This window comes from Cololabis saira, chromosome 22, assembly GCF_033807715.1.
Source record: "Cololabis saira isolate AMF1-May2022 chromosome 22, fColSai1.1, whole genome shotgun sequence".
NCBI lineage: Eukaryota > Metazoa > Chordata > Actinopteri > Beloniformes > Belonidae > Cololabis > Cololabis saira.
In genome coordinates this window covers 8914616-8927677 of record NC_084608.1, presented here as the reverse complement: position 1 = coordinate 8927677, position 13062 = coordinate 8914616, and the positions used below count along the sequence as shown (strand labels likewise).

General features: G+C 41.1%; 1 protein-coding gene across 1 annotated transcript in view; it reads right to left on the bottom strand.

Moving 5' to 3' along the window:
- adarb2 (adenosine deaminase RNA specific B2 (inactive)) overlaps positions 1-13062 on the bottom strand; it is a 270118-nt gene that overhangs the window by 24465 nt on the left and 232591 nt on the right. Inside the window, exons 5-6 of the mRNA XM_061713821.1 lie at positions 7843-8011; positions 2281-2432 (exon numbers count right to left, since the gene is read on the bottom strand). Of these exons, the coding sequence (XP_061569805.1) occupies positions 2281-2432; positions 7843-8011 (321 nt within the window). The remainder of the gene's footprint in view (positions 1-2280; positions 2433-7842; positions 8012-13062) is intronic.

The following is a 13062-nucleotide window of genomic DNA, read 5'->3' as shown; positions in this document are numbered from 1 at the left end:
TTCTCAAACTTTTGGGGAGAACACACGTCTCTGAAAAACAGTTAACCACCTTTTTATTTTTCTTGGGTGTGCATGGCAGCAATACGTCTGAAGGCGCTGATTATTCCAACCGAATTTATGAAGCAGGAAATAAAAGAAATTGTTCATTATTAACGAGGTTGGAGCCTGTTAAAGTCTGAGTAATGTAAGATCAGAGGCCGGCAGAGAAACGCTTTATACATGATAAACGTGATAAAAGTCTGAGAACTGCACGCGGCCTGCTGAAGTGAGGAGTGGGAAGCCTTTTTTTTTCCTGTTCGGGACATTAAAGGCAGATCTGAGCGAGTCCTGCTGCGACACATCAGCTGACCGTCTCTGTGACCACAACGCACAGAAACACGTCTTCTCTGACTTCCAGGATCTGAAGAACTTGTGGAATAATGAAAGTTTGTGAATAAAAATTCTATTGATTTTATGAAGTTTTAATCCAGCGCTGAACGTGTTGACGGGGCGAGACGCCGGCTTTGAGAATGAAATGTATTCTTTGTGGATTGGAGGTTAATGATTTGACATGGCAGTTGTTGAAAGGACTGTATGTGTGCGTGCATGTTGAACACCTACTCGGAGAGAGATGGACTGATGCGGAGCACGAGCAACACTGAGGATCATATCATATATCACCACAAACACCCGCCTCACTGTTTCACCTGCTACATTTAAACATTTCATTGGAGACGGCAAAGTGTATCAGTCGCCCCACTGGGAGTCTTCCCTTCATGTTCAGGGACCCCACGTCATGGCAAAACTGGCTGCACGAATTAATAATGTTGATCGGGTGAATGCATGGGCGTAACCATGCATTCTTTGGGGGGGTCGTTTCCCCTCCAATACTAGGAAAATACCAATCTGTCCCCCCCAATATTATGTACAAATTTGTTAAATATTTCCTAATTTTATGAAACCTGGCTCAACAGTCCGTCTCTTGTTATTTTCGATAATTTACCGATCAATTTACTTCCGTTTATAAGGAAAACTAAAGTGTGTGACCACCCCCCTCCCAATTGTACACTTGGTTGCGTCCATGTAACGCCGGCTCGGTTTGAAGCGCCGGCTCCGACCGCCAAATGACAGAGGAAACAATAGAAAGCGTTAAGTGAAACCATGGAGGGAGCAATGAGTCCTTCTTTACCCAAAAAGCGGAAAAAGCAGGACATGCAATGTTTTTTTCAGACAGTAAGCAACTACATAGCTAAAGAGGAGTGATGTTGTCAAACTGAGTGTGTTAATATTTGAATTAATTTGAAATATTTAACTCATTAAAAAGAGCTCAGTTTGTTAGTTGAGATAGCTAAGTTAGCTTGAAGTGAAGAGACTGGTATCATATGAAGCTAGAGCAGTATCTCCCAACCATGGTTACGCCCTTGGGTGAATGAAATACTTAGGTGAGTTAGATAGGTCAGTCTGGTTAAAATAATCCACTTTAGCTCCCTTGGAAATGATTTAAGCTGCTCCAAGCTGTCGTACTGCATCTGCAACCTCACTTTCTTCTGAGTACATTTACAGTAGTTATACTTCACCTATACTATATTCTATTAGTGCTTGATTGGATTTACTTTAAAAGCATGTACATTAGGTATAAAATATCACTTTAAAATGTTAACATGAATTTACTTTTTCAGTGCACTTTGAGTACGCTGTATAAATAAACTTGTGTTGTCTCGTGACAGCATTGTGACACATAGTAAGTAATAATATCCTTAGTTACCAAAGTACGGTGCATGAATTAATATAAAATAACCTGTTTTTTTTGTTTTAATACCCTCTCGTTTCTCCTGGCTTAAACTCCTCATCCTTCTCCCTTCATCTCCCTCTCTTCCTCCACAGTCGTCGCTGTGGCTGATCTGACAGCAGCTAAAAATTAAAGCCCGACTTCCAGCTCAGAATTGTTTAAGGACGGCCGATCAAAGGTGTTCAATAGTTTTCTAATCCTTGCGAGCGCACCAGAGAGCATTTAGCTTTAATGTCTAGGAATTTCAAAGGCTTCTCTGATGACGGCACCGTCCTCTCTCCATCTGTTTGCCCAGATTTCAGCAGAATCTCTCCATGTAAAGCAGCGCACGGGATCCTGATCAAACAGTGTGTGAGGGGAGGGATGATTATGTTTCTACACTTATGGGACACCAGGAATATGCTGGGCTTACCTTCTAAACAGATATACTATTTATTTTCAGCGGTTTAAAGAGGCACAAGACAGAACAGGACCGTAACATGATGTCAAGGAGGAAAGGCCAGGTATCTTACGGTCAGAGGTAATTTCGTAGGGCGAGTTGAGCCTTCCGTCTCCGCACGGCGAAGTGCTGATGTACATGTGGAAATGGATGTTGTCTCTCAACCTGTAGCTGCACTCTTTGTGGCGGACGAATATCGACTCCTCCCAGTCCTCTAGCCTTTTACTTTGGCAGTGAGAAAGAGAAAAAGCAAGGAGAAAGAAGGAGATTGATGAGAAAGGTAGAGCACCATTCATCACAGCATAGGAAATGGACTTCCACTTTTCTTTTTTAATGATGGAGCGGGGCCGAGACTGAGAGAAATGGACACCGGCTCTCCCTCTGACCACAACTCATTCTGCTTCTGCCAGAAAGTCCCCTGGACATTACTCAGTCTGTCCAAACCCCTCAGAGGAAACGGGGGGGGGATAACCCACTCGTTTACATGTACGTTTGGAACGATCGCAAATAATCATTAAAAACACAAACACACATGGAATGATGAACAGAAAAATGTAATGTCGGATAGGATTTCACCGATAGTGGAATTAACACCTAGATGACAAAATAATGAAACTGTATCATTGACAAAGACGCGTGATTCCACAATTAAAGCTTTACCTAAGAGAGCTGGATGAAAGTACATCAAGTGATTAAAACAAACACAAAAACACGGCTAACATATAAAATGTTACGTGTGTGATGTGACGCAACAAAGCAAGTGGAATGTGTGAGTTCAGCATGTTAAGTAAGACTGAATCAACATAAACATAAACCACACACCCAAAAGGTTTATGCCTCTACGTAGCAGCTACACCTGCAGGGTGTTTGGGATCTACGTTGTTGGCGTTCATGCTTATTGTTGGTGCTCTGTAATTACACCACCAAACCCTAGGTGGCAGCGCAGCTTTTTTTCTGCAGCGCAGTCGTCTGCAGTACTGAACTACCCTTTTGTTTACTTACACGTAGCTCAGACATACCAACAGATGTAATAACACATATCTTTGGTCCTTAAACGGTGATAAGAAAGACTTTAATCCATTCAATCCTGTTATGACAAGACAGTGATGGGTGCAGTACGTGTAGTGTGGTGATGGCTGTGGTGTTTGAGTGATGGATCTTAGTGGTGAATTTTGTTTCAGTAAAAAGGACAGACATGCTGACATAAGACAAACAGACACAGAAAGGAAAGAACAAATAGAAAAGGGTGTGTGTGTGCGAGTGTGTGAGAGAGAAAGAGACGCGTATAGGTCTGTATTTTGAATGTATAAATCCAATAAATAAGAATAAATCAATACATTTAAATAAATGAATAAATAAATCCAAATATAAACATATGAACATTAATATATCTCTCTCGGTTCGGCCCCCTCAGTATGCATTGTATGCATTTTATTGTATGCATATCTACAAGTTACCAAGCATGGTAATTTGATCAGTAATGGGTTAAATTAGTCTTTTTTTCATTGCAAATTTAATTTTCAAACCCAAATTATATTTTAAAGAAATAGAAACATCAAAACAAAACCATTTGTTATTATTTTCCTATGTTCTTACGTTCCTATGGTTAATCTGACAAACAGGGCTGGTTGGACTCAAAACGCTGTTTCGAATGTCGTTTTAGGAGTTGTGACAAGAGACAATCCAAACTATCGTGAAAAAACTGCATGACGTCCTTTTTCAACTGACGGAAATAAAAAGAAGAGAGGCGGCAAAGCGACTTATCAGCGTTCAAATTCACACATCATCTGAGTGACAGCTGTGCTGTTGGTAAGACTGGCACACCGTTCCACCCTGTTCCTCTTTTATCCCCTTACAAACACTTTCAAGGGGGGGGGGCATTTCATTTGTGCGTAATAAGGGCAGAACACCTAGACATTTGTGTTTTGCCTCTGTAATGCCTTGGCAGCTAGTAACAGCTCATGTGTGAAGGTAGACCGTCGTCACAGAGCCTAACGTCTCTGGATGACTCTGTCCTCCCGTCATGTTGAGTGTAATCACACACTCATGTTTGCTGAGCTATCAGTGTTCAGTTTGTGACTATTTCCGAACATCAACTTGAAAAAACATTTTTTTTTTTAAACCAGTGTGTGTACGAGGACTCCGTTACAACTTCCCAAGGGGTTTCAGAGGTGAGTCAAAAATATCCTACTGCTCCACCTCAAAGATGAACTCACACACACATATGCAAAGGAGAAAGAATGCAGAAGATTTGTAACATGCCATCCTTATATTATTGTAGAATTGTATAAGAACGTTGCTGTAGTTCCTGGTTGTCCCAGTACACAGAGCTTCTTCCGGTTTTATGAGACAGACTTACAGGTGTTTGCACCTAATGCTCACATGAAATAAACAAGAAGGAGGTCATGCTAATATTAGAGTTGGATTCTCAGATATTTCACAAGACCCACTGTAGGATCCCAGCAGACAGCAGCTGCAGCCACGGATGCTGTGAACGAGCAGCAGGACTCACTTCACGCTTCCAGCGACATTACGGCTAATGTGATGAAGAGTATCGAAGCCGTTTTTAGCCGTGGTACTAAATGCTGTCAAAGCCCCTGGACTGATCAAACGGAGGTGACGGTATTTGTGGACATCTGAGCAGCTGTTTCCAGCAGCAATATGATGGTTAATTATATATATTTTTTCTTTAATCAAAAATCACCCCCCTGCGATGACACAGAAATGTGTATAAAAGAGTGCTTTGTCACTCTTTACCGATCAATACTGAGAAAAAAATACTTTTCATGTAACCAAGCTGTTGTGAAAAAACCTATTAAATGCTCTTCAATGTGTTCTTTCCAACTAGGTGATTAACTGTACTTAAACTGAGTGTCTAAGTTACCAAGAATAAGATTGAGAGATGATTCAGAGTTTAGTACTTTAATTAAACAGTTGCATGCAAAAGGGTCAGAATATACATTATGCGTCTAGTTGCAGAATGACAATGAAACAAAGGAAACATAATCATTTTAAGGCATAAAGGATGATTCATTCATATCATTTGAGAAGACAAAAACATCTTTAAGGTCAGTGTTAATCTTTTTTGAGCAGACTACCAGTCTTAGCTGGGCCAAGGCAAAATTTTGCTGCTCTCAGCAGTTTTGGTTTAATCAAGTGGCCAAGGCTACATTTTCCATCACACAAACAATGTAAACGTGCAATGTTTTACATGGGGACTTTTTTTTTTGCAATAGAAAATTAGTCATAAGTGATACAATAAAAGAATAAAATCCAATCTAAGAAAACAAAGTCCGATATTTAAGAGTTTGTTTTTTTTAACCAAAAGGTCAAGCCTTAATAAATGGCTGTTAAGTGAAAGAAAAATGCAACTTTTGATATGTGCAGCAGTAAATGTATCACCACTCTCACACACAAGCAGGGCTCATACACATATTACTTTAGTTTTTTGGGAGCTGTGCATCATGATGCAAAGCATGACTGCTCTCTTTACACAACCTCTCCTGTGCCTCCGATGTCCTTTCACTGAGTGTGAATATGGCATTTCTGGCATTTTGTTTGGTCACTTCATCATGCGATATCTTCCCCATTAGCTATTTTAGTCGGCTGCAAAGTGTCTGCACCTGCCGTCTAGCATCGTCCTAAGACAAAAAGTCGCTGCTGCATATGCAAATATGACATTCAACCATCTAGACTTCCATCCACTAATGTGATGTATCAGCCTCGCTATCGAGTCCCCCGAAGACCACAAAAGAATCGTTTATCCTTCTGTGCTGGATGCTAGTAAAACTCTGTTGTTACTGCTAAATCTTGGACAGTTCTGGACTGGTAGGCGCTATACTGGTCGTAAAGGCGCGCACATTAGAAAACAAAACAAAACAGTCAGGCGCTGAGAGCCTGAGGCGAGGAGGTTGAGTGAGTGATAGTATCTCTAGTTTGTGAAACACAACAGCAGACATCATGGCTTGTTGATTTTTGAAAAGTCTCTTGCAAACAAATTGAGGCTGTTTCCATAGCGCTCACAATATAATATAAGGAAGAGGTTGTTTATCAGTGCAGCAAAAGGTGACAACAAAAAGCAAATAATTTGAGCAAGCATGCTGAAACACATGATGCAACGTGTTAAAGCTGTAGGTGTGACATACAGTAGGAAACTAAAGCCTAAAGTGCATCAGCAACAGCCTGATGTGTAAAACAGATTTGTATTTTTTCATTTTATTCATATGCACAATGATAAAACAGTAATTATATTAATAATACAAGGACAAATAATTGTGCAGGAGAGGAAAAGAAGCCCGAAGGGCTTATAAAAAATCCTCCCCCTCAATACAAAATCACAAAAACAAATCAATCAATAGAAAAAGAAAAGAAAGGAAAAAAGAAAAGGTAAAAGAAACAAAGAAAAACACAATAAACACAAACAAAAATATCCATAAAATGGCAATTTCATTTCAATTAGAATAGCCTATTAATTTTGCCTAAATAAAAGATACCCCACCAAGCTGGTCCTGAACAGTTTTAAGGATGATGCAAACTTAAGAGACCTATCTAAAGATCGTGACAAATTAGTGCATAGTGTATACATTTACTCTTACATTTTTCTAAACATTACTTCTGAAAGTATTTAGGAGCCATTTTTAGATTCACCAATTAATCCCACATGTTTTTGGACCGCAGGAGTAGAAACCTACACTGGAAAACATGCAAACTCAGAAAGACCTCTGCTGAGGTTCGGTTTATCTTTTCCTCTGCTGAGCAACAACAGTGCCGCCCACAGCAACAATGACGTTTTGGAGCGACCGAAATCACGATCCCTTTAGTACTTTTGAATGTGAATGTTTAACTTGGCCTTGACATTAAAACTTGAAGGAACAACAGCTTTTGTGGGTAAACAAGTGTCCAGGTCCCGCCCCTCTGGCACGATGCTGCCACCACCATGTATGAATGCATGAGCACTGCCACAACTTCAAATGATTTCTTTGCCTTGATGTGCCTTCGATGTTTAGGAAAGCCAGTTTAGTGCTGGAAGGAGTACATGCCTTCTTTTTCTAAACTTGGAGATCTGATCGATCTGGTGAGACCTTGGTTGATATCAATGTTTGACTCAGGTTGTTTTCAACCTCCTGAATTTAGATTTTTCTGGAGTTTTCTCCTCTGAGGAAAGACTGCCTAAGATTTTACAGACAGAACATACAGTATACCATCCTCAGGATATGCCAGCTGGTTGCAGATTAAAATGCCCAGTAGCACATTGCTTTTTATTTGTAATAACAGCCCAGTTGTGCATCTCACAACAATGTTAATCTGAAAACGGCAGTTCCAGTGTGATATGAGTATTTGTCACTGAGGCCCAGACTCTCCAAATACAGGATAAGCACTCTGGCCAAGATCCATAAAGGTTTTATTATCATTTTAACATATTTGGAGCTAAATGCCAGTTAATGAAAAAGAAGGAAAACGGATGTGGTAATTGATTGGTGAAGTAGAGGTCGTCCAGACCACCAGTTATCCAGCCATTTCAGGGGATTTGTAATGTAAATAACACCGAGCTTCAGCACGCTTGTGTACAATACTAATGAAAGGTTTGGGGTTTTCAGTATATGGCAGAAGACGTGTATACGTGTGCGTGTGGTACCTCAAGAAGAGTTCTAGTTGACAGTAGAGGAAGCGCAGCAGAGCTCTGCGAGCTGTGACTTCAGCGTGACAGTCATTGACCACTTGTCCTTGGTCACTCAGATACTCCCCGTTGATGCATTTGGTGCCGGTGGATAACGCCACCACCTGGGCGTACCTCAGGTCCAGATCTGTTGAGCAAATACAGACACATGTTCTCCTTATTGCATTCTCATACCTTGTATTGACGACATTGATCAATAAATCCATGAGTATGTTTAATAACTACGGCATGTAGTCAGCTTTAGAACCCCTTTGCCGTTATTAAGGAAAGAAAAGTCTCATGATACACTGAAAGGAAGAGAGCATCTCTGAAATAGTTTGAAATAAAAAGAAGAGTAAAGGATCATTTATTTCAGCAATTCACTATTTGGCATCAGTGAAGGTTCATTTTTAAAACAGAGTCAACATTTTTTTATTTCATATTCGGCTTGAGAGACCAGAATACATCATGTTAACAAATAGAACATAGAAAACCCCAAAACTGTTCAAATCTTCTGCACCCAAAGAGCCTATTAGGGCCAATTCCAATGTTCACCCTAACTTTCTACCACTAGCCCTAAAAATGAAGCCACAAGGGGTAGGGCCCTTGTAATCTTCCCTAGGGATTGGGACACCACTTGCTACGTCACTGCGTGGTTTACGTTCGGGTACGTAAGCGACTGCGTAGTTACGTCTGCACATACGTCACATTATATCAGGAAGCCCAGAGCTAAAAGCTGTTTTAATTTCCGCTGTAGCGCTGTTAATATGCCACTTTATTAAGTTTTAATATTTTTTCAGGTGTAAAAATAACCATTAAGATCCCCAACCTGGGCTCAGTTTATCCAAATAACGCCTGTTAAGAAATTTGCTCCGATGTTTTCGGGGGATATCTAGAGCCGCCGGCTCGGGAGCTGATTTATGGTTCTGCGTTAAATCAACGCAGAGCCTACGGCGTAGGGTACGCGGTAGGGGACGCGCACCGTACGCAGCGCGTTGCCGCGTAACCTAAGCCGTAGGCTCTGTGTTGGTGTAACGCGGAACCATAAATCAGCCTTTATTCTGGCGAGATCTGAAATACTTCGCAACAACGGGCAAGCGAGTGATTATGTACATTCACTGAGTGAATATTATGAAAGTAAAATATATATTTCTCGCTAGAAATGTAATCAAAATGCATTTTTATGCAGAAACTAACTCAAAATACTGATTTTATTCACTAAAAAATAAGAAATGTCCGCCATGTTTTTTTCTTTGATTCAGTCTGCAAATGATGACGTAAAGCATTCCAGGAAATTTTCTTAGGCCCTCGGTCAGCGAGTCAGCATCTGAAATCCCTCGCTCTGAAGGGATAGATTCATACACACTACCCCTAAATAAGCACACTTGCCCTACATGCAAAGAGTAATTGGGACACCACTACCCTCACGGGAACGCTCAAAATTTAGGTGTAGGGCTGAAAAGTAGGACTAGGGGGAGTATTGGGACTGGCCCTTAGAGACGTAAAAGAACAAAGATAAAACTGAACTGGACAAACCCCTCTAGGATGTCACCCATACATTTTCTGAAGAATCAGTATGAAGTATAAATTTTACACCATATTGGCTTGAGCTGAATCCACCCAACCTCAGTTAATCCAAACATGGGCAAATAGGCAGAACAAGCAAGTCTGGAAGCTCGCCCACCTTAGCTCAGGTACCACATGCTCGCAATTTTAACTTGGCTTAATTTGTGCTAACCTATGATGCTAACTAGGGTTCACACTAATCTCCTTATTTATCCTCATTTCAGGTTTTTCTACTGCACTAACATCCAAAACGAGTACTGCCAGAGATGAAATGAGGACTAGTAGAGCTCTGCTGGGACCCAAGGTTGCTTGGTTGCCTCACGGCCGAGGCGGCTGAGAAAACGGTAGCAACCGGGGCAGATGAGCAACGGGTAGATATTTGTTCATTGGGTGGTAGTGCAATTAGTCAACCAGGAAGGGTCTTGAATGGTCTGAGGTGATAGTTCCTTGACAGGGAACTTGACTGCTCACTTCTGCGAGAGGTAGCAGCCGATAAGCTAGAGTGTGGATGTGGCTGCTTGATGTCTGCAAAGCTCCAGAGTGGAGTTTATGCCATAACCTCCACTCTGGACCCTCTCTCCACATCTTACTACAGATTCTGTCAACACGGACCGCATAAATGTGATTGGAGGATTTCTTTTTTTTTGTTAGGTAGAACAATAGTTTGCTGCAGTACTTGTAATAACGACTGATGGTTAACATTTAGCAGCTGCAACTCACGTAAATTATACTTTATTTGAGATACATAAAGGAAGTAAATAAAAGGAAACTTGGCACTGAAAGCTGTTCTGCTGCAGAACAAGAACCCACACAGCAGGGGCGCCGGATTCTTTTCAGAAGTGCGGGGGCCAAAAAGTGTGTAAGTGTGTGCGTGCGTGCGTGCGCGTGTGTGTGTGTGTGGCGGTAGATAGACCTCACTTAACTTCTGTGAAGTAACTGTAGCTTGTTTGCACCACAGGGTGGCGGTATAACAGATCTTAAGAGAGATAGAAATGACTTTTCAGTTGCCTCTCCACCGTCGTCCAGTTCAGCACCACGGACAGCGCCGAGCGGCAACGCGGCGCAGTGCTGAAAGGGAACCTTGTTGCAGAGAAACCCTGGTAACACTTTACAATAAAGTACACAAAATTTAGAGTAGGCTGGTTACCAAAACCCTCATTAACATTAAGGCATTTTGCTTTGCAAATAAATGAATCTATGCTATCTTGCAAAACAATTTTCTGAACTGACAAGGAATGAAATAATAATAATGGGCATAAAATAATAATAATAAGCTTTATGATTAAAAAAAATCCTTAGTAAAGTAAGGACATTTCACTAACAAAAAAGTAAAAACTAATGGCTTTTTACTGAATAATGATTTTTCTTATGTTTACGAATTTCTTCCTCCCGCCGGGTCTGCTCTGGAAACAGGAGTGTAAAGGCCCCGGTAGGTTTGTGATTGGCCAGCACACAGCACGCTCTGATTACCCCCGAATGGCAAGCACATAGAGAGGGCCGGTAAAAACGGGTTTTTGACCATATGCCCGATGGCCAGTCACAGAATTTAAGCAATTTTATTGGTTATGATGTACACTGTATGCATTTGATTTTGTGTTCTTTGATTGGATTAAAATGTAAACATTCTTCCTGTTGTATGTTTGCCTTATTTGTTTTACCTAATTGGCGGGAATTATTTAAATGTCTTTTTACCGTAAGTGTTGCAATATAGGGGCATTTGAGGAGTGATTCACAACTTAAAAAGAATGTGAGAGGAGGGAAAAGTGGGGGGGGCAATGGCCCCCTGGCCCCCCCCCCCCCACTTCCATCGCCATTGCCACACGGCATCCTAGAAGTTGGCAGTTTAATTACAGAGTAGGGGTGTAACACTAATCTCACGATATGGTACAATACACGATATTGAGGTCACGATAACGATACGATATTATAGCAGTATTTTTTTAACAACCTTGAATGAGGAACATATGACTGGAAAAAATGTTTTTTGATTTGAAAGACAAAAAATACAAAACAATGCTGTGCATTAGTTTGTAATGCTTTATAACTGTTTTATAAAACTGTGTTATAAAAGTTTTAAAGAGAAAGCCAGGCCAACCATTTTCCACAAACTGAACTAAAAGTAAATGTCAGGTTTGCATTATGCATCTTCAGTTTCATACAAGTACAAATATTTTGCCACAAACTGAATAGTTTCTCTCATGTATGATTTGACTTTTTTCTTTTCCAGAAATGTAACAACTAAAATTAAATAAATAAATAAAAGTAAATAAATACATACAATTTTACATCATAAAAAAGATTGATTCATGCTCACCTTATAAGTGTAAGAAGAGATTTATTTTTGTTAAGAAGGTTATTTTGGTAATTCAGGGTTCATTATTTTATAAATATATTCTTTATATTCTGATGTAAATCAGGGACTATAATGACACTAGTCAGTTTATCTGTAGTGATGAGTCTGTTTTAGATTGGGCGGAGTGATACGCCACAGTACGGCACTAGGTGCTGTGTTGATGTTCTAAAATCCTACACTGTTGAGGGACATTAAAGTACACTGGAACTCAGCAGAAGTTGTCCCCGTGTTTATCCTACTCACGACCCGAAAAAGGTTTAATTTAATAAGGTAAGGCTTAACTCTACACCAGACTTACATCAGTAAAAGTTCAGAGCTCAAAACCCCCCAAGAGTCCCGTGATCGGGACCGCAAAACGGTACTAGTTTCTTCTGAGCGTAGTAAGATTTTGGTCCGCGGGTCGAGGTGCGGTCGTCACACGCGGTCAGATGCTCGTTACTAGTGAACACAATAGATTAATATTAATACCCCAATATCACGTATTGTGACGTTTTTGTATCGCAAAATTTCGTGGCACGATATATTGTTACACCCCTATTACAGAGCAACACAAACGATGACGCAGAAGTATAAATGCCAGACTTTATACCATTGACTGCTGTCAGTCAAAAGTCCCGCCTTGTACAGTTGTCATGGAGGATCAAATCCAGCTGTGGAGACCAAAATATTTTTCTGTACCAGGCTTTAAAGATATTCACTTCTGCTGCAAAGTTGGACGGTTTAACATGGGAGTTAGGGGAGATCGATCACTATTGGAGCCAACACCCTTGTGATCATTCAGGGTGGGATTTCCTGGATCTGGTCAGTTTAGAAAGCAGGATGTAGCCCCTCGGTAACCGTAAGCTGATGCATCGCTGTGCTGCCTCTATTCAGTCTCTGTCACACTGAACAATTGAACAGAAGATTGCTTTTTTGTGCCAATATGGCGTGACTGCTGTAAAGGGCTGGTGACACGAGTAGGTGAAAGTGTCTTCTGGGGATACGTTAAAGCGCTCACCCGTCTGGGATTCCCAACGTCTAACATAAAACAAACGCTCCGAGAGAAAAACACAGATCAAAAAGCCATCCGGTCTCATGTTGGTGACAAACAGACACTCCTCCTGGTGCGGATTGAGGCCAGTGCAGCGCAGGGCCACCTGACTGACTGACTGACTGACAGACAGACGTGCTGTCGGGGAGGGTAAAGAGGAGGTGGGGGTGGGGGATCAGCACGTTAACGGCTTGCCATTCCTTCCTTGGCTGCCACAAATCTCTCCAATCGCCTCTGAAATTCAGGCTTG